The sequence below is a fragment of the Prinia subflava genome, chromosome 1, assembly GCF_021018805.1.
Source record: "Prinia subflava isolate CZ2003 ecotype Zambia chromosome 1, Cam_Psub_1.2, whole genome shotgun sequence".
NCBI lineage: Eukaryota > Metazoa > Chordata > Aves > Passeriformes > Cisticolidae > Prinia > Prinia subflava.
Genome location: NC_086247.1, coordinates 128,320,653 through 128,347,192, shown reverse-complemented (window position 1 = coordinate 128,347,192; position 26,540 = coordinate 128,320,653). Strand labels below are relative to the sequence as shown.

At 40.5% G+C, this 26,540-nt stretch overlaps 1 protein-coding gene across 5 annotated transcripts in view; it reads left to right on the top strand.

Moving 5' to 3' along the window:
• Window positions 1-9,294: 9,294 nt before the first annotated feature.
• The window catches only part of GLCCI1 (glucocorticoid induced 1), a 53,348-nt gene continuing 36,102 nt past the window's right edge, over window positions 9,295-26,540 (top strand). For all 5 annotated transcript variants that reach the window (XM_063411631.1, XM_063411622.1, XM_063411661.1 and 2 more), the window contains exon 1: window positions 9,295-9,745. In XM_063411631.1, the coding sequence (XP_063267701.1) occupies window positions 9,298-9,745 (448 nt within the window). In that variant the 5' untranslated portion in view covers window positions 9,295-9,297. The remainder of the gene's footprint in view (window positions 9,746-26,540) is intronic.

Below are 26,540 nucleotides of genomic sequence, written 5' to 3'. Positions count from 1 at the left end.
TCAGGAGACCTGGGAGATCAGACACCTGATTTCACTATCTAAAGACCTTCTTTCTTGAAGTGACAGAAAAGACAACATCCATCTCTAAGACCTGTTCAATCAAAGGGATGAGTCACCCTCACATGGGGCCTGGAGCTTTGTGTACCCCAGGCCAGAGCTGGTAGCAGAATCTTTAAACACCAGGCTTAGGAGAGCTGAAAGTACAGTGAAAGACCCCACTAGACTGCAGAGAAACCCTGTCTTTGTAAAATGCTGCTCAGAGCCAGCAAATTTCCAAGCATCCCACGATGAGAAACTCATCCACCTAGTACTCTGCTGATGGTCTAGTAGGAGATCCATTTCTAAGGACCACTGTGCCTTGGGACATCGGCTCACTCTTTGGACATCTTAAATGTACATAATAAAAGAAGTTAATATGAAGATAAGTTGTTGGCTGGAAGAAAAAAAAAAGGAAAGAAAGAGAAGAAATAAAAGAGTGAGCAAAGAGCAGAAGCCTCCTTGATCTAGCCATCACTTGGCTGAATGGGAGGCACAGGTTCACATTACACTCCTTTGGAATGATAATCACACCCTTCTTTGAGGCTGACACACCACTGGGAGGATTATCTTTGCAGGGCAGCCCAGATCCTTCTCACTGATAAAGCTGCTGTATCTGAAAAGTATTTGGCAGAACTGTCACCATACACACAAACAGAAGAGCTGACTCTCCTAACCTCAGAGGCTTGGTATGGGGAGGAGCCTGCATCAGCTCCTGTGCCCTCCAGATCAACTCTACAGATCACCTATGTAACTTGGAGAAGAAAACACTGTTTCCTTGGGGAGCTTTGAGGTGGTTTTATTAATGGCTTTCCAAACGTCTTCAGGTAACATTTTCAAGATAACAAGCTTTTTCTTCACCCACTGCTTTCCCACCCACATCCACTTCTGAATGTACAGCTTTTTTCTGTCTCCTTGTGAGCTAAGAAGTCACCAAAAAAAAATTATTCTTTTTCGCTTTTCTTTCCAAAATTAAGAGATACTGCTTCTTCTACACTTGCATGATCAACTGCACTTATTACTCGCTTTCTCTAGACTCCTTTTGAGTTATGTCACATATCATCATTTTTCCAGATACATTTTCTGTTTACCATTCCGGTCTATTTGCAGAGCCAAAGCCATAACTCTGTACTATAGGGGAAGGTCTTCCCCTTGAGACCTTTCATCGTGGGCTTATAATAACTGAGCAATAACATCAAAGAGTTCAGTTTCTGCACGATGACACTGATTCCCACTGTTAATTGAAATGTCCTATCTCCACCAGTGGAGTGGTTACAGCATCTCAAGCATCAGGGAAATAATACATGTCTACATCTACTTGGCTGGCAAGTAGAAGTTTGAATTTCTTCAAGTAACATGTGTGGCTTTTGTCATTTAAGACTAAAATGAATCTGAATAAATTGTCAAATAGATGTGCTTTATTGGAACTGCTCTGATCTCTCAGAGAAAGAACTCTCTTTATGGCTAAATAATGCTTATAGATAGATTTGCCAAACAACGCTTTTCTTTCCAAGGACCCATAAATCTCAGAGTACTTTTGAGAGTAATAAATGTTGCAATAATGCTGTTCTTGATTACAGGCAAGACTATAACAGCTCTGACTGGTAGTGATTCCATAATTATATTTGATTACAGACAGGCTCTGTGCGATGCAAGGGGGTTATTTGTTGCCTTCTATCAGTCCTGGATTCCACTGGAGCCCAAGAGCACACCATGCCAGCATATACAGCTTACTCAGCTGCCTTCCTCAGAGCTTTGTCACTAAAGCAGAGCATTTAATAGCAGGACCTGTGATAGTCAGGTGTGCAAAACCTTTAATGGAACTGTAATTTAGCCACTGTGTAACTGCATCAGTGAGGGCCAGTGCCTGAGAGGATCCTGAGTTTCAGCAGTTCTTGAGGACTTGATCCTGCATACTTCATAGTGTGCAGGGGCTGTGGTTACTCGTGCCTTCATTACAATGACAGTAAGGGCCAAAGTGACAAGGAGAAATAAACTGTATCTGTAACACTGTTGATGCTTTCTATTACCAAAGAATTTTAAAAAAGGAGAAGCTCCATTAAGTCAAATAGCCCTCCCTCTGTCACTGAACAATAAAAAGAAAATCATGCCTTGCAATTTATTCTCCAGTGCTTTGTTTATTCGGTATTAAATGACTCATGGAATAAGGTTTCCACCTCTCCCCGTGGGAGATTATTCCAGCTGTTGAGGACCTACTATCAGCTCCCTTTCATTTTTTTTCTCTTTTAATGATGCTAAAGTTTTGCATTCTATTTTAGTTTGGGATGTAAAAGAGACAAAGGAAATTCACATCCCCAAACTTGCTTTAAAATGCAATTAAAGCTGTTGACATGGACTCAGAAATCCCAGGAAACATTCAGTTAAAACAGAAATGCATCATATTTTTCACTTAAATAGCATGCCACCACAAAGGAACACTTTTAAGCTAACTGCACACTTCGTTCTTTTTACAGGTTTGTTCCTGACTGTTATGTAAATGCACTTTTGTTGTATGTAAATCAGCATTAGGCAAATTCTTAAAGCCTTTTTGTAGCTGTCACACTGACAAACCACATTAACAAATAAATATTTGTTTCTACAGGCGAGTATATTGCCTACTTGAAAATAATAATTATTTCCAGCATTTTGCCTCAGTGCTGTGACTCTGCTCTGGCCCCACAACCTGTTGTATGCACAGAACGGAACATTCTTATAAGAATACTTTGCTTATAGAGTAGCATACCTTAAAATTCTTTAAATGTGTCTCTCTAATGCACTTTATTGTTATTATTCTTACCAGGCTGCAAAATCTATTTAAAAAGAGAATATTTACCTGCTTTGAAGATTCATAGCGTGTTTACCTCCCAGCAGTAGTTGTGGAGTCCACCATGTCACTCAACAGTATCCCATTTGGCCAGTAAAGGAACAGTGACAATAAGTTCCAAATAAAATTTAGTGCTGCTGTTGTGCCTAGAAAGAAATGTCGCGGTGAACAAGGCTCTATTTGTCAGAAACAGTGAAGTGAAGCAGGATAACTAGAGGGGTAGAGGCAACCCAGAAAAGGACTCTCTGAAATGAAGGTCGAAGTTCCCTGACCCTCAGATTTGCCTTTTAAACCAGTATTGTCAAAAGTTATCCTTATTAACACCAGCACAAATCTGACAGCTAGGGCACTGGTGTGGTAAGGGCATTCATGCTTAATGCAGTTCACAAAAACAACATAAAACCAGACACAGACCAAATCAAGAAATCTTAATAGAAAGATGTCAGGGACGGTACTATCAGATACTTATTACTGTTTTAATGGATCATAATGGCTTCAAATCTACCTCGTTAAGGGGATGGTGCTCATTTAAAAAGTTAAATGTCATACAAATCAAAGTACTATACATTACATTTGTGCTTTCCTAATATCCTTAGCAAGGTAACTGCTCACGTGGAGTGGTGTTTCTCCTTTCTTTTATTTTATTGGTGTGAATGGTAATAGATATAACAATATCATTATATTCAAATTGCTACCAGCATTTGCTTACTGTTTCTACCTTTTCCATTAAAAATACTATTGCTGTGCATAATATACACTGCCTAAGTACTCTGAAAACAATTTTTTCACCAGATAGTTCTATAGTGTAGCATGAAGCTGTTTTAAGGAATAATTACTTTTATTATGTCAACATGAAGTGTTACATTATTTTGCTGTTATTATTATTGATATCTTTTAGATAAGAGACTGGCAAGAGGAATTACAGTAAAGAACTCCTAGAAGTGTCCATTACATTTGACATGCCAGGTTATCAGAATACCAGCCTTTTTACCTGTGTTTCAATCAGTTTCACTTTGGAGAACAGCAACCACACATACTTGTTCAAAAGTGTCCTCATACCAAATGCCTAAAAATGGAAAAAGATGGAAAATAAACCTGCAAAATCCCTCAGTTCTCTTTTGAAGGAACTTGGGCTTAGTCCCAGCTTTGCAAATCAGACTTTTACCAGATGATGAACTGGAGAAAGGAGATACAGATGGTGATTGAGTCAAGTAACCAAACTCAGAATAGTAATGTAGGGCAGGATTGCTGCCTGGAGAAAACTCAGCTTCCCACGGGATATGGTCTGACATGGTTAACTTGCTGGCTAAAGGAAAGTGTTGAATGGAATTACCTGTACCAATGAATAGAAAAAAGACCTTCAGACTGAATGCAGAGCTGGAAGGAAGGTTTGGTGATTTTAGCTGTGTGTTGAATGTTCGCCTTTATGTTAAAGCAGATGCCTAAGGAATACATAATTCAAAAGTCCAAAGTGGTTGGCCTATTTTCCTGGAGAAGAGAATGTAGCAGTAGGTCTGATTCCAGATGAGATAAAACTTTGTTCTGGTTTAAGTGAGTTATTCAGTATCACAAAAAGACTTCTGACAGATAGGAAAAAAAGACAATTATCCAAAATGGTATTCAATTTTCTTAAGGGAAAAATCTTACAACTGGCTCTTATTCTGTAGTTTCCTGGATTGTTCATTATGCAGTCCTCACTCCTAGTGACAATCCTTTGCACTGAATGAAATAATGTTAACAATAGCATTTGACTAAAAAGACAGTACTACAATACCTTCTGGGTGAAATTCGATTGTAAACTTGATTCTGAAATTTTCCAGTTTGTGAGTATTCAGAAATACTAAATTTGACCTAGTATAAATACTGTTGGACCATAGGTCTAACAGCCCTTTACTTAATGCCTTTTCCCCATATGCATGAAAAAGAGACATGAGAAAAAGAAATCTAACACTTGACCACATGCCTGACTATAATTTGGATGATCAGCAGTGTTAAGGTAAGTCCTCAGTAGTGGGTTTCCTTTTGTTGTTGGAAGATAACCTGAGCATGTAGAGACTTGAAAGTGATCATAAGTTGGAAGTCTCTTCCCTGGCTAGTGTCAACAAAGCCAGCAGTGGGGATAATGATGTTTTATCAGCAGCCCTGGAGAATTCAAGGGCTCAAATGCAAGGTAAGTCCCAAGACGCTTGGGGTAGAGAGTGCTTGGCTGATCAGAGGGATCAAATCTATGCCACTGAACATTTGGGAGCTGTGAGAAGATGGAGTGTGGTTGATGAAGGCAGTGTCTGTCTGTCAAAAATCCTTGTAGTAAAAACAATTCTATATATATATATTTTTCCCCATTACTGTCTTATTCTAGCTAGAACTGTGTTTGAAGGCAAGACAGGCCAAAACCTAAATCAACATCTCCACAGCTAGAGACAGATATTTTCTAGGAAAACAGGCCACTGGTGCTTCAGCAGAGCTGCTCAGCTCCAAATAGCAGTTGAATTTCACATGGGGGCCCTTACTACAGGTGATGTTCCCATTCCTGCCTAGGGATGCTCCAAGTCCACAGAGGCAAGCCCATTTTAGCCTCAGTTCTGTCATCTGAGAGCTGCAGTTTGGGTCATTAGGGGTTGTTCTAGTTTTTGACCACAGATAATGCTTTCTGCTCATCATCTCTTTCAGAATACTACTGTGATGTATGTACTTCTTGTACTTTCTCTCTTCCCAAATGTAATATTTATTACAAATAAGTGAAACACAGGGAATGGACCTGAACAGACGTGAAGACCAATGCACCCTTTCTCATTACTGTCTTGTGTTAGATGCTGTGTGAATACCTCAGAGACAGTCACAAAGAACTTGATTCTAAGTGGAATGGGGAAAGGGCAGCAAAGAAAACACTGACAGAGGGAGATAAGAGAGACATAAAAATAATGAAACAAGCAGGTAGATACACTGGGAGCAGAGTATTGATGGCCTTATGCCCTAATAAGAGCCTAGAAACAAAAGATATGTCCAGATTTGAAGAGTTTGCCCTCTCTAAAACCTTCAAGTAGGAACAAAATAAGGATTAGGATTGCGTAGTGTCTAATGACTGCTTAAAACTCTTCAGTTTCCATGGCTCATGACGCTCATGTAAATCTATTTCTGCCCTCAAGAGATGAACCTATTATCAACTGATAATAGTAGAGAGATGTGAGTGACTTGGTTTCACTCTTGCCTGTCACAGCCCCACTCCTTGAGTTCACTCCCTTGCTGTGATGTTTAATTTCCACTGCTCTCAGGATGCCTCTCCCAGAAGCTGAGTTAAGGATGTCCTTGTCTCCCAGAAGGATTTAAGATTCAGAAATACCTGTTACCTCCAGTATAAACTCCCTTAAGCACATGCCAGCTGACAAGGTAGTTCCTTAAAGTGGAAAAGAGGAGCAAGACATGCCTTTAACGTGGCTTTTGAAAAGTTGAAAAGGGTATTTAAGGCAAACATGGGGCTTTGATAGATATGAAGATTCTGATAGGAGCTCAGTTTTACTTCACTTTCCCTGTAATATATTCTTGATATTACAGAGCAGTGGTATTCCCTGAGGGAACTACTTTGGAACCTAGATGAAAAACAGTGAAAAAATCATCAGTTGGTATCCCACTTTAAAATACAGACGAAAACTCTCTTCATCTTTTCAGAAATCACTGTTTCCTAGGTGCATGGCATGGTGTTGTAATATGTATGTAAACTGTAGTTTAGAAGGAATTAGGATGGAAATAACTTTTGGGGAGCGAAGTCTCCCCAGTAAAGCTGTTGATGTGCCTGGCTGGGGGCACAGTTTGGCTGGAAGCAGCCCCAGTGGATCTTTTCCTCTTTGGTTGCTGTGAAGGCGAGTGAAGTGGTGGTTCAGTTTGGACTGTAAGGCTGTGGCATGGTCCTCAGCTTGTTTGGAAAGGAAGAATTGCTACTGATAATTTACACTGACATGCTCTGTGGTTTGGGGTGCGTGGGTGTTCCTGTTTTGGGGCTGGTGGGATTTTCTTTGTGAGACATTTACCTTGTCTTTACACATCCATTCTACCCATCCAAGTACCTTGCTTGTTTGATGTGTAAGGACATGGAAATTGTAAAATTTAGCCATTGTAAAATAGTATATAAACAGACAAATTCAGGGGTTATATTAGTTCATCCTTATTTTAGTCTGACATAACCCTTACCATTGGCAATAGCTGGAATGTATCAGCTATTGTTAGTAAAAGGTGTACTTTCTTTCTCAGCTAACACCAGATGATTTTTGGTCTGTAAGACACTACTGTATCAGCAATGTTATCAGACAAAGGTACAGATATAGGAAAACATGCTTACTGCTTAAGACACTACTGATATTACTGTTTGGCAGATGCCTACTACAGGTGAATGCTTCCCAGTCATTTTGAGCCCAGTGCAGTGACGCAGAAAAAAATAAACTAGATGGACTTCATAGCTGTGATTAAGCACAGTGCCAAATCCTTGGGGGAAAAAGTTTCTACAGACCATTTTTACAAACAAATTTGGCTTATGCAAGCAGAAAACAAAAAGACTGGACTAATGGAAAAACACATGCTTGCTGATTTTTCTTTAAATTAATTTATACGAGTGGCTTTGTTGACTGAGCACATGCTCACGTGGATGTGTGGTGTATTATTCCAACCCTTTCTGTAACATAACCACGGTGACTGCGTCACATGGTGCTAGTGCAAACAAAGTCTCACTAACAGTCCATGAATAGAAGCATTTTCTGAGAATATGGCTTCTCATTGGGACTATCGACTGATTCCTGTGCTTCCAAGGGATAAGGATAGCTATGGACAGCTTTGGAAGTATAGAAGTGCAGTAATCTGAAGTGTGCAAAACAAAAATGAGCGTTTGTTACATAACCAAAAATGGTACAAGGGATAGAGTTAATTCTGTGATACTTTAAATTGATTACTGATTATTATCTAAAATAAAAGTGTATATCTTGTTAAACATTCTACTTCTATGTATATTCCACGTCCTTTTTGTTCTCCTAATGTTTGAATCAGAGAAGCCATCACTGAGCTGACTTCGTCCATATAGCAAGACTTTGCATTTCCCCTTCTCCAGTAGCATCCTATTCCCATCAGATCCAAAATAAGCACTGCTTTCTTGATGGACTCAGCTCAACATATCTTTCTGATCTTACAGCCATTTATTTTCTTCGATATTAAGCTACTCATCCTACCCTTCATTTTGTTTCTCATTGTCTCAGGCTATCAATTTATCTAATGGAAACCTTTTTTCCTAGAACAAAAGCACTTTTTAAAAATGTCACAGTAAAATTTTTTATTTTCCTCTTGACATTCTCTGAGAACTGTTTTTGGATGTACATTAAAATAAAATCTTCTATATACACTTATAGGAAATGATGAAACCACATTTATTTAGACTTCGAGGAACATCTTGGTTTCTTAACGAAAGTAAAAATTTTGTCAAGGGTTGATGGACGTGAACAGACTGCTGCGAGAAATTCTGGCTGTTTCTGAGTTTTCCGTGCATGGAAGTGGCATAAGCGGGAAGAGGCCGACAGTCCTCTGGGAATAGGGATAGCGCAAGGTTTGGTCCAGAGCAGCGGCTCTCTTAAGGCACTGTTAAGTCGGGACCCCGTAAGGTGCACTTTGAACTCAAAGCGCATCCCGCCCTCACCCCGCGCCCCCGGGGCTGCTCTGTTCCCCCGTTCCCCGACGGGCACCGCATCCCCGCGCCCGCCCCTCCCGCCGCCGCCACATCCCACTTCCCCCGGCCCGCCCCTGCGCCGTCGGCCACGCCCCCGCCGCGCCGCCCGCTCCCATTGGCTGACAGCGACGAGCGACAGGGCCCCTGACCAATGGAGCCCCCGCTGGTGCCGCGGTGGCGCCCAATGGGCTCGCGCGCCCGCCACCCCTGCCCGTCGCGGCCCGGTGCCGGGGCTGCGCGGTGCCATTCGGAGGGCGGGCGGCGTGGGGAGCGGATGGTGCTGATAGCGGCTCCCGGGCGCCGGCGGGGGCAGGAGCTGGAGCAAGAGCTGGCTGCGAGCGTCTTCCCCCCTCCCCATCCTTCCCGCTCCGGCTGCGTTTTCCCTCGTCGTGCCTTGCCGCCGACCGCCCTTAGCCGGCAGCGCTGTACGATGTGAGCGGCCGCTGGGCTCGGCAGCGCCCCCGGTGCTCTCGACGCTGGGGCGGGCAGCGATGGCCAGAGCCTGGCGTGGAAGCAGCAGCCGCCGTCGCCGATAGGAAGCGCCGGGGGCAGCTGGGCAGGCGCGCGGAGACTCCCTAGGGCCGTGCAGCGCTTGTCCCGCCCCGCCCCCTCCCTCCATCCCTCCCCCCTCCTCCTCTTTCCCCGCGGCCGGTGCATGCGGGGCGCTGGGGGCCGAACTCGCGTTCCCCGCACCCACCGGAGCGAGTGACCCGCGGGGGTCTTGCGCGTCCCCGCCATGTCCTCGTCCAGCTCCTCGCAAACCCCTCCGTCCCACCACCAGCCCCCGCCGCAGAGGATGAGGCGCGGCGCCGCCGGGTCCCCCACCGCCGGCACGGCCGGGGGCCCCGGTAACGGCGCCGGGGGAGGCTCGGCGGGGACCAGCCGGCTGCTCCAGCCTATCCGAGCAACCGTCCCGTACCAGCTCCTGCGGGGCAACCAGCACAGCCCGACCCGGTCCCCCTCAGCCTCGGTGGGCAGCAACACGGGGCCGGGGAGCGGCGGTGGGGGTCGCGGCGGAGGCAGCCCCCCACCGCCGCCCAGCGCGACGCCGCCGCTGGCGGCGGGCGGCGGCGGAGCGGAGCCGGGCAGGGTGAAGGGCAGGCAGCGGCGGTCGCCGGAGAGCGGCGGCAGCAGGAGGAGCAGCTCACCTGAGAGACGGAGCCCCAGCTCCCCGGTGTACAGAGGTAAAGCACCGGGAGAAAGCCGGTCTCGCTTCCCTGCCCCCGGGGGTGCTGGCCAGAGGGGCCAGCCCAGCCTCCGGGCACCCTGGGCTCTGCTTTCCGCTATCGGGCTGCCTTCCCCCGGGCCAGCTGGGGTGGAATACCGGGGGGGACTCTGGCCCGACGGGAGGAGCCCAGCCGGAGCCTTAGGGAGCGGTCGGGGGGCGAGGATGAGCCGTAAATTCCCCACCCCTGGGGCAGGTGTCGTGCCTCGGGTTTGCCCTGCCAGGAAGCGGAGGGAAAAGCACTTCGTCCCGGCGCCCTCCCCCGGGATGGGGAGAGGCGACCCCTAAAATGTCATCCTCCTTCTCGGGCAAGGTGAGAATCCCGCTTAGGAAAAACACCCCCGCGCCGGCCTTGGGAGGAGCGGAGCGGGGCGGGCCGGGGGCCGCCGGCGGCTCCCCTCCCCGAGGAGAGAAGGGGTCCGGGGCTCCGGCGGCGGTGCCCTTGCTGCTTCTAGCCTCGCGTTTGGGCTCCGGCAGCGAAGGTGTGTAATAGGGAAACGAGCCTAAATTAACCCGCTTCCCTGTCTCCAGTTGTAACTGTCTCGTACGGGTGATAATGAGTCAGATTTATATCTGGGGTGTCACAACCCAGTTCTGAAGTGTGTGTTAAAACCAAGCCTTAAATGCTCTTCTTAAGAGACTTGCATTTTTGTTAGACCATGGGTTAAAAGATGTGGTGTTTCCAAGCACAGGCTCCAAAACAAGGAAATTCCCATACTGAGGTGCTTAGAAACAAGTCTGTCGCCTTGTGATATTTAGTACTGAGTCCTTGAGACTGTAAAAAACTCAACCAAACAAAGCCCACTACAAACCAACCCCCAGTGTAGCCAAACTAGGCCTGTAAAGTTTAAAATGCAAAATTGATTCCCAGCAAGTCCAACTTAACCTGTGTCAGGTTGTCTGTTAAATTATTGAATGTGTTAAAGTGGCAGTGGCCATCTTACCTTCCCCACTCCCTTCTACCTTCCCCCATCACTTGAGCAGTTCAATGAATTGGACTAAATGCACTTTTTATGTTGTCCTGCTGTAGCTATCAGGTATCGCACATCATCTCTTTCTGGCAATGCCTTCTGTGGTTAATACCACTAGCTTTTTGTATCCCTTCCATAAGTCTTACTGTGTGTGCTTTCTGTGGCAAATTGTGGTCTGTGTTGGGTGCCAGCATGTGTTGTAGCAGTGGAACCTTACCTTCTTTCCTCTTCAGTTTTTATGTGTAATAAAACCTTGCTGTCTGTAATATTTGTACTTGGGCAGATCTGTCAACAGAATCATCCTAGGTCAGGGGCAGCATTTTACAAATAAGCAAAATGTCACTGCCAGTTGCAAATGGAGTTAATTTGCCCTATGCATCTGCTTATGCAGATGACCTAATTGATTGTGTTATAATCTTACCAGACATACTTTGTAATGTATTTTTCTAAAAGGCAATCTATTTCTGCAGAGTGTTTTGTATGCTTGAAAACGGAACTGAGCTTCTGCGGTTTTGATAAATTCAAGCTCTATTTAAAATTTTAAAGATTGTAGTTTTCTGACGGTATGGACCACTAAGTGTAGATTTCCCTTTTGCCTCTTAAATCTTTGAAAAATGCTAATGGGAAATTAGGAAAAACCAAGATATCTGTGCGTATGAGTAGTGATGGTGCTGCTGATGAGCAGTAAATTATTTAATTATGGGAACCCGGAGGAAAACATTGTAGTGGTGCAGTGTATAAAGCCTACGCTTAAGGTGTATTGAAGAGGTAAGAATATGGAGTTACCTACCTGCAAGCCAGAAAAATACTGCAAAGCTGTGGAGTACTTCATTAATGTGTATGAATTTCTTGTTGGAGGGGAAATTTTAATTTTAGAAAGTGGTTTCAGTCTTCATCTGTGGGCTATTTTAGCCTTAATAAATCAGACTATAAATTAGTACTGAATGACTTTTCTGTCATTAAACTTGTTTGAGCTTGCCTCCTGGTGAACTGCGTCAGCAGCACACAGAGCTTGATTTGGTTTAATGAGTGCAGTGTATAAAATCATAAATGGTCCGTCGAGAAATGCACCCTGTAATCTGTATGCACTGCAAAGAATTCGTTCCCCCTCCTCCAGGTCAAGCCAGCTGCTGCTGCAGAAGCTGACATCCTTTAGCAAATCCTGAATGAATGAATGAAAACAACGTGATCGCCCTAATAATGACCACAATTGCACACGTCAACAGCTTTATTTTGCTGAAATACAGGCACCATTTTCTAGCGGGGGAGAGTAATAAGATACTCTATTTCTTCAGTCTTGCAAATGAAAAAAGGTTACCAAACCTCCCCTTCGTCTGCCCCCCTCCACTTCCCAAAACTAGAGCTGTTTTTACACAATTTGGAATACAGTTCCATGCCATTGGGCAGAATTTTGTCTTTGTTTCCTGCTTGTTCTCAGCATTTTAGTACATGATGTGTGGACACGAAAAATGTGTTTGCAGTCTATATGGTGATAATAGTATATAGAAAATTACTGAACTGGAGGACTACTGCAGTAATAATGGAACACTTGAAAAAAATTTACATGTTCCATTTTCAGACTTGGACCATTTTGCTGTGGCTTGTTAAACAATGCTACTCCAGCTATTTATAGTTGTTATCAGTATGCAAGTCTTGGGGAAGTGGCTCGATTAAGTTTTTTTGTCAGTTTTTCAAAGCCATTTCCCACTGCTGAAAAATGTGAGCTTAGGCTCTAGGTTTAATCCTGTTGTTTTTCTTACCAGTGCAGGAGATGTTTGGCTCTGCAGTCTGACTTGGATTGTTTCACGAATATGCTTGTTCTGGAGACTGCTTATGATTCTGATGGATAGATTTTATGCTCTTAAGACACCTGTCCCTTCCCCACCTCCTTTCAGCCTTCTTCAGTATAGATGCCTTGAACTGGCTATCCTGCTAAGCCATTTTGTGTGGATATTTTAGTGATTTGCTAGAGGTTCTTTTATGAAGGAGATTTCTGTGAAAGCACTCCTGCTTTGAGCCTCTACAGGTCAGAGCAACTACCATTGCAGGCACTGACATCACTACTACATGAATGAAAGCAGCGTGGTCTGTTTTTTCTCCCATCATCATGTTTTCTAACCCTTCTTTCTAGTATACTGTAAAGGTTTTTGTTCTGTAGCAACACCCTGTGTTTTTAGGACTGGAACTTTCAATAATATATTTTCTTTTAAGTAAATTTGAGAATTTTTAATTGCTAGGAAACCATCAACGTCGGTAGCAGTATTTGGTTAGTACTGTTATTGAATTGGTGAGAAATCATGAATGTTACATATATTTTTTTAAGGTGCTAAAAAAAGAGGGGAAAAAACCTTCTGATATCATGGGATAAATCTGCAGTGTGCGAGTCATCTCCTTTTCTCTTCCTTGAAATGTGTTTATTGCTTAGTAGTAGATTTTTTTATAGTGTGTGTTCATATTTTGGAGAGCTGGCAGTGGAAGAAGTGTCTGGTTGAATGTAACAACACGTGGTTTTCTTAGAGGGAATATATCTGTTAGATCTCTGAGTGCATAAAAGTAATGTCAACAGATTCTGAAGCTGTGTGCTTTATGACAAAGGATATTCCGGTAATAATCCAAGAAAGCCAAACCCTTGGACATGTCAAATAAAACTTGCTACTTGCCTGTGGATATGGCTTTAAAGAAAAAAGCAAGTTGTTTTCTTCCTTGTCTTACCTGGATAAAATCTGAAGTTTCTGCTGTTATGTAAAGTAGCTTGTATAAATATGAGAGTGGGTTTCCTGTTTAGTTTCTTTTTTTCATGATACATTAATATTTTGTATACAAGGAGGGTGTGAATGACTTCTCTATGATTCAAACTCAGCGCTGCTCTCAGCAAATGCTTTGATCTGTTTACTGTTAACTCTGGTGGTACTGTAATACTATGCTTCATATTTTTCTAACCTTCACTTACACATTTTCTAGTACAAACTTTTTTCCACTCCATTTTCAACAACAAACATTAGTTTTAAGGGCATACGAAAAATACTGTAGTTAATTTGACTGTTAAAGGTTCTCCATGTCTTTTACTTCCCAAAATAACTCCTGAAGATTTGCCAACATGAGTGAGAGGAACTACAAAAGATGCAAAATAACTGCAGAACCCAGTTCAGCATAAGAGGTATATATATCTGGTTTTAGGCTAGTGGAATGGAGAGTGGAATAAAACAATATTGTTGATCCCAAGTCTTGTAAGGGGTATCAATATTAAAAAAAAAAAAAAACACCCAAAATTTGTACTTCAAAAGGTAGAACTGTTTTAATAACCTGGATTCAAACCATGCGATATTTTGGCATCAGAAGCATTTATACCAGAGGTCAAGAAGATCTTTCTTTTATTTCTAGCAAATGTAGGTAAGGAAGTAATTTTTGTGATGCTTCCTATTTCCTGATCTCTGAATAATAGCAGTATTCTCAAAATTGTATGGCCAAAACAGTTTTGCTCCAGCTTTGTCCCTCTCTCTTCCCAAAATAGCTTTCATTGGAATATAATATGATGACATAAAAGACCTTGGCTAAATTTGATCCAGTTGTACTGAACTCAGAGCCTTTTTAGTTACAAGTTTTAACATGAGTGTAAATGAGCATGGTGTATTAGATGTCTTTAATAAGTAATGCTTTATAAAACAAATTAATTGAGCTTTTTTCACATGTTGAACTACAGCAAGGAAAAATAAGAAGGTACTTTCTCCATTGAACTTGAATAGTACTGTAGCAAGGCATTAGTTTTGAAGACAGAACCTCCCTAATTCTTTGGACATAAGCAAGTATTTGTGTGTTACGTATGGCCAAACTGAAGTTACTTTCCAACATCTGTGCATAGTAAAATAGTGACAAATACTGAAATTTGGGTTCTGAAGTTCATGGTTTCCGGTGTTTTGTTGTTTTCTTTCCCATGGCAGTGGGGTGAATGGAGGTTCTTAAAATGTGTTTTAAAATGCAGCGAGGGTAGATCAATGGAATGTATCTTAGAATCTTACAAAAAAGGCAGTGTTCACCAGGTCTAGACTGCTATATAGCAAAAATTCACAGTGGAAAGCCAGTTGTTTTTAAAATGGGTTTTATGCTACTACTCTATATCATGATGAAAAAAATAATAAAAATAACTGATGCAGTAATTTTGAAGTTAAGTCTAGACTTGAAAGCCATAGTTGTAACAATACAAAACATATTGTAAATAGAGTATATGCTCCTCAGTGTTTCAGTTTAGGTGAATATCTGAAATATATTTTAAATGGGGCTTCACAAGTTGATTACTTATTTTTATCTGAAGAAAATATTTTTTTAACCTGCAGTGAAAAATGAAAGATCCTATGTAAATCAGTTGACTGTTAACTTCAGTAGGGAACAGTGTTGCCAGCACTCAACAAAATAGGTAGTTCTTCATGGATTTCACATATGTGCTTGGGACGTTGTTAAAATAATAGTTTAAACAACAACTACCATTTTTATAAGTATCTTTTATTGATGAAAAAAAATGACCCTGTATTAAACTGGAAAATTTTGCTCAAGAATTTAACTGTTAATTATCATCATCTTGCTTTAGTGTTACAACATTTAAATGCCTGTTTATGTTAGTCCTTCAGTGCTGCAGTGCTTAAACAATGGCTTAAGGCATTTTTAGGCAAGTAAATTATTATTAACATCTCATAATTAGAAGGGATGCATCACAGCAACTTGTCAGCCTGAGATTATGCCCTTTGCCTTTGTGTCACCATTTTTAAGGTTTGGATAATTGCAAAATGAAGAGCACTGGGGATCAGGGTGAAGGAGAATGGATGTTTGTACTTAATAATCTAATTCTGAATAACAATTTTGAATGTATATTCACTTCCTCAAAATTAGATAGTCCTTCAGTTATGCTTTATTTTTTTCCCATCTGATTTGGCTCTGAAGCTCATTACTACTATGCAACCAGTTTTGAACTGGAGATTAAATGCTGAAGTGTAGAAATAGTAATGAAAGTGATCAGAGATTTCTGCAGTATGGATACCCCACAGAGTATCATGATAGAGTGTGTAATAGCAATCCTTTGCAATGGTGAGTCAGGCTCTCTGGTTTGTACATCTCTGAAGCTGAGATCGTCCATGGCATCCCTCATCCACGGGTGAAACTGAAAAACGTGCGCTCTTTGCTACTCGGCCAGCTGTGTGAGTCTGGGCTTAGGACCAGAGCTGTTCTGTTACATGGCCCCCTTGGAGTGTTTGGTGATAAGTGTGCTCAGACAATGTCTCCTGTTAGTAGGACAGAGGAAGGCATGTAGCTCCTGGAAGTCTGTCTTGGAAGGAAATGCAGCCAGGCCACGTGTGGTTGTGTTGGGGAGTGCCCTTGGCCTACTGTCCCAGCCCTTGTAATACTGCCTCTGCCCTGGGTGTGTTCATTTCACTTCTCCTTTGGTATATGCATTTTCTAGCTGCTGCTGATGATTCCTGCCAAACTATTCACCCTGTTAGATTAGTTTTCTCTGACAGGGAGAAAAAACACCCAGAAGGTGCAAGTGTCTACACTCAAGTAATAACAGTTTTCTGCACAAAAAATTTGTACGTGGGGGATTAACCTAAACAGTTGGTGTTAGGTCAGTGAAGATGGTTGTGATGGGAGGTTTTGATTTTTTTTTATAGTAATAGATCTCTTAATTAGCTTTCCATATTAGATATTGTTGCTTTGCAGATTGTATATGCTATGCAGTAGGTCATAAAATGTTACGAGCTTGAGTTTTGAAACTTTAATGCAAGGTACTGTATGGGTTGACCTCCTTATTTAGTGTTGCATATGCCCCAATGATAAATGATACCACTGATGTTGGTGTTTATAAGAGCTGGACTTTCACTGTTGCTGGTGCTAAATTGAGGAGTAGCTATTTGCCACGGATATTGTTCACAAATACAAATGAGTGGTTAACAGCATTAGTTCTTATGTGCCATTTATTTTGCACGTCAAACTAGTTGTACCCAAACTACTCAGTGTTTCCTCTTTAGGAAGAAAGTGTCTTGTATTTTGCTCTTAAGAGCAGTAAGTAGTAGTTCTGTCATGGTTTTCGAATAATCTAATATCCTCTCTAGAATATTCTCTCAATCTGCTGTGAGGTAGTCTAAACAAGAATTATAATTTAAGTGTCTCATTCCTTGAACAGTGCAAATCACCTGTTTGAAGAAGATGACTTTCAACCTCTTTTCCTATGCTCTTACCACCAGACATTATGCAGTGTTGTAAACATGCTTCAGAATTTCAGGAATTAACACTTATTTCTGACCGTCAGGTCATTGCAAAATGACTGGAATTCATACTTGAATTTGAAACTAATTTCTGTAACTAAATTAATTTTAATGTTATAAGTATAAATCTATCTTTTAGAAATGTTTTCTGTAACAGTAATTACTCAGTTGTGAACCAATGAAATGTATGGCAATGTGGGTATTGTTATATTATGTGCCTTTTAATCTCAAGTGTTCTGGTGTACAGAGCCTGTTCTGGAGTTCTGAAAGAAATAATTAGTAAAGGTTGGCTCACTGGATTACCTGGGTGTCTTCATTTTTTAAAAGTTTTCATGGTTAGAAAAAACCCCAGACATTTTAATATAGGAGCTTAGGCTGCAGTGCCAAAAAAATTCAAAACTCTAATAATTATTTGACCTTTGTCAATGTTTGGAGACCAAGCTATTATTTGTAAATAATGTGTTCTTACCAGGTAACAAGTTTTGGTTATTCAGTGTTCAATGGCTAACTGATTCAGTTAATTGTAGTCTGCAGAAATTACCCTGTGAATACCATCCCTACTTCAAATTATGTCATGCAGTCAGAAGTTGGATATTAGGGTGCAGATTACCTAAGTGCAGATATAAGATCCCACGTTTATGAACACGTAGCTCTCAGGGATTACAGTGCAGTTGCTTTTCTTAGGTGAAACACTGTACCCATGCTGGATCAGAAATGCTGCTGGATCAACCTTGAAGCTTTTGCACTGTGTTCCAATAACTCAGGCTACAGAGAGACAGCATGGAGGAAGCAGCTCTGCAAGAGCTATGAACTTCTGTAGGTATTTAATGGGATCCCAGTACCACTCTTCCTGCATGCCATGGCAGAGCTCCATAGCACAGTAGGACTAGGAGATGGTGGTGACAGTAGGAGATATCAGAATGGTGCTCTCTATGCTCTGGAAAGGTTTGGTGATTCCTGTGCTTACACATAGAGTCAAATTCAGTGCTGTCAGCTAATCCGTTGTTCTGGATTCTGGAGCCCTGGAAAGTACATTATAAAAACCAAGTGGCTTTGCAGCATTGACTCTGTGAGCTAGATGTTACACCTCCATATTCAGCGTATAGTATTCTAAATCTTTGTTATATGTGATATCTTAACTTTCTGCTTTTTGAAGCAATGAATATTTGAGCTGCTCACTGAAAGTTAAACCCAGATTTACACTGAGTGTCCCGGAACAGACTTTGACCAGTGTGACTCTAAAAATACCAGCTAACTGCTGAAGAATGCAGAATGAGACTTAGGTTTATAGAGCAGTTGGGAAGCTGCCAGGTTAAAGGAGAAGCTGTCTTCACAGAAGTAAATTTCTGTTCAAGGTCTTAAAATCTTCATTCTTAACTGATAGCTATGTTTGCTTAATTGTGGCAATTGATAGTGGAATACCACACTTCCTTTCTCTCATACTCTGATTCCTCTGCTATTTCACCTTCAGTGGCTCCTTTGTTATACCTGATATCCTGCCTAGAATAATCATCTTTGCAATATTTTCTTCACTCACAAAGAAAACATAAAATACTTTTGAAATACTTGTTCTTTTCAAGGGGAACAAGGAAAAGGCCTAGTCTGGAAGAGAAAAAATTCTCATGGGCAAAAATGTAACTCATGCATGTTTAGAAGTAATGTGTTTTTGAGAAATGTCCATACAAGGAAGAGACTGGAGACCCATACACAGTGTAGGATATTGTCCACATGGAAGATCCAAATAAACATTGGATGTTGCTGTAGAAAGAGAGGCTCATTCTTTCAAAATAAGTTGTTTAGCAAAATGTGCAGTCCATATATTATTTAAAGTATTTTATGAAACTTACAGATGTACCTTAATATCTTCCAAAGAAGGAACTAGGCTATTCAGATGATTGGAGACTCATGATTTTGTTTAGTGGTGTGCATAGCCTTTAATATGAAGTTGAAAGATACAGGGAGATCTTTTGACTGCAAGATTTATAGTAGAACTTAGACTGGCCACATTGAAGCTAGGAATTACCAACTGTAAAAACTCAAAATTTGGGAGAAGCAGAAGAAATGGGTGTGCTGACACTGTACATAAAATAAGTGTTAGACCTAGTCATGCAAATTTGCATGCATATACAGCAAAAGAAGAAAATTCTACATAGAGGTTTGTTTAAAATTCATGAATCTGGAGTAAAGTTTTGGATTTCAGAAGGAAGTAGTTTGAAAATTTGTCTAAATGGGATTGCTCTGCCTTGAATTCAAAGAGAATCTGTTTTAATGAAAAATGTTAATACTATTGGAGTCTTTCAGACATGAGAAAAGTTCAAGAATGTGATCTGATTGCATGGACACTTACCTCGAAAAAGCTGCTAGGAAAAAGCAGAGAGCCTACAAGAAACAGCAGGAAGAACTGAGGAAAGAATGTCATGTTACCAGTCAAAAGGTGAACCTTAGCTGAGAACTGTTAAAACACAAACAGGCTTGGACTTTGTGTGCTTTAAGAGAGATAATAGAAACATCAGATTGGAGAATAAGGAAAAAGTTGTAACCATTCGGTATGAAGAAAAAAAGATCTGAGAATAACCTGAGACTGATGTGCTAGAATGTATAGTTTCAAAGTCAACTCCAAGGAATAGTAGCTACAGTCTCAGAGGAAATAGCACAGGTGTTTATTCAATGCTTTGTGATCACCAGAAAAAAGTCTTAAGAAATCACTTTCTATAAGGGTAATGATGTTTAACCCAGAAAGATAAAAAAAAAATCAAACAAACAAATAACAAACAACCCCACCCAAATTGTAAGGGACAAGGATAATTAGGAATTACCAAGACTGTGATAAATACAGATTGCATATTTCAGTAAAGTCAGTTCAGGGATCTCCATTGCAGGATTTAGGAAAAGCCTATTCAGAAATTGACACCTACCTTCAGATTTCTGAGGCAGTCTTGTTAGTAGGAGCAACTTAATTTGAGAATACATATCTCCTGAGTATAGCTCAGTATATTTTTATACTATTTTTGTAGTATGAAACTATGAAAAATGTTGTGTCCAGTTCTGAAGTATAGAGAATTATTGGTGAAACTTCAGAAGGTATTTGAAGGGATGGTGGAAACCAGGGAGAAATCTTAAAGTGCAAAATGAGCTTTCCAAGTGGTGTCATGCTAACCTGGTCGTTTTGATAAGAAAACTGATCTCCTAGATGAGAAGTAGATCTTATCTGTTTAGGCAAATTTTGAAATTAGGGTGATGAAACTGTTGATGAATATTGAGAGATTTAATTAGTACACAGGAAGATTATGCAAGAAGAGTTGCAGAACCATGGGAATTGAAGTAATAAGTTTAAAAAATTAGATTTGAAAGTAAAAAGTGGAAGTTAATGTATGTGGGATTGTACTCACTCAGAGTATCTTTTCCTCAAAGGAGGAGCATCTAATTTGAAAATTCTGGTGGGTGGAGTTGGGTGATGGTAAGATCTCGAAACTGCCAACATGAAATAACTAAAAAAGTTCTGGGCACAGGTCTGGTCTTACATGAAGAGCAGTCGGCCACACAGGGGCTGCTGAGGCATTAAATGGGATATTGCACACACTTTTGGTGGTTCAAGAGAGGTAAAGTCAATCGGGAGCTGACTCAGAGAAGGACTCACAGGTTAGGAGTTTAACTGTGTGATGCTAAAAAAAATCTGAATAAAAATACAGTAGCTTTGTCAGAATCCAGGTGAGCAAGGAAGGGAATGAGTGGGTGGATTGGTTTGACAACATTAAATATTTATATATTAAACTGTAAGAAGGCCTGAAAACATCAGGACAAAAAAGTTCCTGGGTCATTTTTCCAGTAGGAATTGTTAGGACAAATAGCTGCTGTAAGACTGACTGTACCCTGTTTGGAAGTGATTATCTGTTTTGTCAGGGATAGCTACGAAGTGGGCTCCAGATTTAGGAAGTTGTTCCTAGTCCTTTGTTTGTATGTCTTAACTGATAATGAAAAGATAATTTATTTAATCATCAAAGTTGAGCACTCTCATTTAGGCAATCAATTTTAATCTGGTTTTACATTTCTATTTTTCAGGTTTTTTTTCAGAAAAATATATTATTCTTGGTTAATATAGTTTGCTCTAGCTAGGAGAATGCTTTCTATCTCTAATAATTGGTGGTCATTATGATGGCATTGTATAGCCTCTGTGCATTGATTACAGTTCTTTGTGTATTTTGATTGTGAAAATGGTGAGTTGTGCCATCTGATTTGTTTTATTCATTATTATGTCCAGCTGCATTTTGATGGAAAGAAGAATTAGATTAAAGGTTTACAAAATCCTCACTTTCTATATCTTGTTGTCGTTATAACAAGAACAAAAAAAATCCCTTCAGAGCTTTATTTAAAAAAAGTGTTCTTCAGTTACTGAATCAACTGCATGTGTTTATAATGACCTTCAGTATTTTAATTATTAATATACTGGAAGAAAAAATAACACCCCAAGCTTTAGTGCTGTTCTTAGTTCCTGGTTTGGTTATCAATATTTGATACTTAGACTAGATGATTCAGGAGATATAAATTAATGAACTAAAAGGAAGGAAATTCTCTGTATCTGCTGGAGTGCCCAGCAGTTAATGAATGGTTGTTTCAGTGTGCTTTTTCCTAAGTACTTAGCTGCTGAGCTCAAATCAAATTTGTCTTAACTTTATAGTACGAACACATTTTAGATACTTTATTAAACAATACTAAGTTTAGATATTTGTGTAGTATTTAAATTTGAAGTAATAATCTGTGAAAGAAAAATATATTCTACAAACATGAAATACGTAAAAATATGTGGTTTTTACCTACATGTCATCCTGTTGGAAGAGTGCAAGTGTGTAGGTTACATCTGTTGAACAAAGCAGGCTTTTGTGACATGAAATCCTTCAGGTCCTGTACATGCCAGCAGTAATCCTTGTTAGAAGAATGGTTTAGCTTTAGTGGACTGAAACTTTCTGCCATATGGTTTGTTTACTTTTCTTATGGAGATTAGAGCGTTCTTTCTGTGCTTGATCTCTAAGGATAATGTTGATTTTAAACAGAGGAGTTTTGGTGTGAACAAAATCTGAAAGATATTTATAGCCACATTTTACTTGACCTGTGGTTGGGGGGAATAAGGGACATGAGGCAGAGACCTTGTTTCAACATGCATGCATAGGTAACCAGGATTTTCAGTCAACTGCAGGTCCAGTGAAATATGCCTACAACCTGATCCATGTGTTCTACTTGCTCTGGTATCCGTGCTAGCCCTGCTGCTGTGCCTTCCTGTGTAGTTGGATGAGCAGAGCTGTACATCCTTGAGAGTCACGCGTGGAACCTCCGTTATGGAGAGAAATGCCTTAACCTATGGGTTGGATTCAGTGACTCATCAGAAGATCTTTTCCCTTTCTAGATGACTTAGTCATAGCTATAAAAGATAACAGGGTTGATTCCTAAATCCTGTACTGTGGGTCAGTGTGTGTACAATTTTCCTTTGAAGGAACAAGCTGGTTTTATGTTTTTTCCCCAGCATAGGTGATGTCCTGTCTTGATAGACTTCTGTTTCTTGTAGTTTAATCTGAATTCTCATAAGCCTTGTCAGGTACAAAACCAAATCTGCCCTGACTACCAGACTGTAAAATGATCTGTGTGGAAGACTGGCTCCTCTGAAGAATTCTGGATGTAGAAAGCACATAATTTATGGACCTGGATCTCTGAAAAGATCCTTGGTCTTAAGAAGTAGGGTGCTTTCTGCTTGTTCAGTTTTGGTTGTTGGAGCCTTGGTTAGATTATGATGCTGTTTGCACTGAGTTTTTTTTTCCCTTCAGTTAGGATAATGAGAGGAAATCAGAGTGGATTGTGTCTGTCTCTTTGGAGTAGTAATTTCATGACTGTCATCCCTCTTCATTTTTAGTCATTCTCTCTTGATTTCTAAAGGTAGAAACTGGGGAATAATTTCTGAAGTTGATACAACTGAACCAAAACCAACGTGGTGCATATAATGAAAACATGTTTTAAGGAGCTGAATGTAAAGTACTTTAGAGATATATTGGGAGGTAACTTAAAAAGACTGTCTCTTCTTATATTCTCTTAGAATTATAGTTTCGGTAGCAAAACACTGTACTGCCTTTTAAATGTTCGAAAACGCTGGCATTTTGTTTTGTGTTAAGCTATTAAAGAGATTAGGCTATTTAATTTGAAATTATGAAGGAAGAGTGCGGTAATGTCACGTTTTTTCTTTTCAATTACATAAAAGGGTGCTGTGGGTTTTTTTAAGATCCTACTTAAAATCTTATTTTTTGTTACTTTGTATGAACGGTACATGGCGAACAGCATGCTCTTTGTTGCTCTGCACCTTTCTGAACTGTTAATGCAGTCATGCAGCCAGTTAGCAGATTGGGTCAGAAACAAGTCCGTCAGTCACTGGCAACTGGGAAATGTCTTTTGAGCCAATAGATCTCTTTACTCCTCTGAAGTAAAACTTCAGGGGACCCCAAATCCCTTGTTAATCTTTTTCATGAGAGATTTTGGCTCCAATTACAAGAGAAAAGCCTTCTTGAGAATGAAGATTGAAATATTTTTTTCGAGTGGCCTCTAAATCCCCATTATTCAATCTTTTTCCTGGCAAAGTCATAGAGACGAGTTCCACAAATTAAACATGCACCAGTTTGACCATCTACCTACATAATCAGAGCAGGAAAGACCAATCAGATATACATTCAGATATCAGTACAGTGTCACTATACTTTATTAAAAAGCAAACAAAAAAGAAAAAAACCTCCCTTGACCAGAGACAGAGTCCTTTTGAAACCAGAGGTCTGCTTTTATGGTACTCACTGTCCAAAGTAAACAAGAGCAAAGGTGTCCCTTTTTCATGCTTTTACAAGGTGTAACAGGAGAGAGGAATTTAACTAGGTGTAGGACAGTCATTAGTAGCTGCTGTGGGAAATGTGATTTAAGTGATGTCAGGCCATCATTCTTACAGATCATTGTGGGTCACCATGCCTTAATATTCAGCTTTTCCATTTCTAGCTTTCCCACGTAATTCATTATTTAAGAAGCATTCACACAGGCCATTCTGCATCTCATTGGGTTGGTAGACTGTTGTAAATTTGTTGTCATATCTGGTAGGAACGTCTTAGAAATATCTGATATTATTTTATGGTGGTATACACAGACTCTGAATAGCCTTTGGGCCAGACTACTTGAACTATGACTTTGTGGCTCTTGAGAAGAGTCTTAAGCAGACTAGGATATCCATCATAGTGAGTCTTCCAAAGAGTATATTTTGAGAAAATTCTTTTGAAGTTAGTATTTATTTCCTAGATAAAATCTGAAATTCTTCAGGAATGGATGAGTCTTGAGATTGGGACCCATTTCACTGGTAGCTTGTGACTAGGAGGTTGTGCAGGGTGCTAGCAACTAAACTGAAGAGAAACAATATCTCGTTAAACTTTATTGTGGAATTTGGTACTGATATTTCATGGTATCTTGGTGAGATGACAATATTAATGCTCCTAGTTTTGAAGACCAGTGAATTTTATTTTTATTTCATGTTTTTTCACTCAGTTTGAGAGGAGTGTGTGCTAGCTGAGATTCTCAGGATAATTTTACTCCTTTAAAATCAATTTTATCTATGCAAGTACGTGAGTGGAAAAGTTCTGGCCAAATTTGAACTGGATTTGCTAACTGAAAGAAACATGGGAAGAAAAGATGTTGACAGATGAGCTCTGGTGGACTGAGCTGAACCAGTTTTTTTAGTGTTACCAATGCTAGCTGTCAGTCTTACTCTTGTGTTGCGGGTGATTTTCCTCATTGCACATGTGGCACAAAGCTATTTAAGCTAAAAATGGACTGTGAACATGGCTTTCAGATTATGTGCAGGTTAGCTGCCTCTATGCTAGATGGGAAGGCAAGCTCTTCATTTTAGAGCTGCAGCAGATGGTTTTATTTGAGCCCCATGTCTTTTTCAAAAGGGCTGTCGTGTTAGGCTCTTACTGAATTACATTTTGTTGTCAGAGAAATGGAAACCTTTTTTCAGTCAGTCTAGGTGGTATAACTAGAATTCTCTTTGCTCTCAATGCAGCATACAGAATCATGATTTCATGCAGGTTATTGAAGTTGATACCTGCTGGGAGGTAGGATCACGCCAAATTTTGCCAGCTGTAGTATTCAGGTGGACTCTTGTGTCATTTTGTGTAACGTTCCTAACTAGAATGGTGTTGCAATTTGTCCTAAATACATGCCATTAAAACTTGTGGCATATTTTAAGTAACACATAGAATCACAGAATATTCAGAGTTGGAAGGGACTCACAAGAGTTGAGTCCCACTCTTAAGAGAACAGCTGATACAGGGATCTAACTCTCAAGCTGGGCATTATTATGATCATGCTCTAATCAACTGAGCTAATCTCCATGCTCGTGAGGTATTTCGCCTTGCGGCAAGCATGTCTTGCTTTTCTAATTCCTAGATAACTTCCTCAGGTAATGTTACACTGCTTAAACGCTGTGATCTTAAGTTTGCTTCTTCTAGAGGTAGAGCTGAGTTTCATATGAGTTGTCTCACTTGTCACTGACTAGGACAACAGAATACTTTGACTTAGCCCTGCAGTAAAATCGATTTATATGCTCAGGATATTGTCAGATGAGTTTGAAACTTGGATAAAATTGGTCTGTAATTTTAGAGATTTCTTAATATTGTTGAAGCCTTGCTGAATGCTGAAGTCTGTTGTGTATCTTCAGGAGCTGTTAAAGCACTTCAGCTATTTTGATTGCCTGAGAAAACTGGAGCATGAGGTTTCCAACAAGGGGAAGTGATTTGGGCTGGAGAAGGATATTCATGATAGTATCATCAACATTGCACTGATAATGAAAATTTGGGAAGAAGTGTTATGTAGTATCTCCCTAGAGTAGTGGAAACCCAGACATACGATGGGGTGAGAAAAGCAAGATTAGGAAATAAATCCTGGGAGCAGTTCTAATATTTAGAAAACTACTTAAGCTTATCTGATCTGCCACTGTTGGGGTCCAGTACAGTGATGCTCTCCAGGGCATCCCATCATGTCTGAGTACATTACTATACAAGACACTTTGTCAAATGCTAATTTCCAAAAGTTCCTTCAAATTTCATGCTTATAGATCCCTTCTTCTTTATTTTTTATAATCTAATGATACATCATAAAAGATGAGGAGCCAAAATTGTTATTAAACAGACCACAAGGCTACTGCTGTTCTAGCTCTCCTGGTGGTTTCTGCCCATTATGTTGTGCCAGCTCTGCTGTAATGGGGAAAACTCTGTGGTTATGACTTTAGGGGGATGCACTTCAGTTTTCATTATGCTTAACTCAGTGAATCATTTTGCCAGGTGGATTCACACATCTGTGCATGCCATCTCAAAGGAGACGGAAGGAGCACAGACAGTGGTCAACTAGGGATGGCATTGAATCCATCTCAAAAGAGATGGAAGGAGCACAGACAATGGTGAAATAGGGATGACATTAAATTAGTGTTAACCTGAATTGGTTTATATAGTTGAGAAGTGATTTG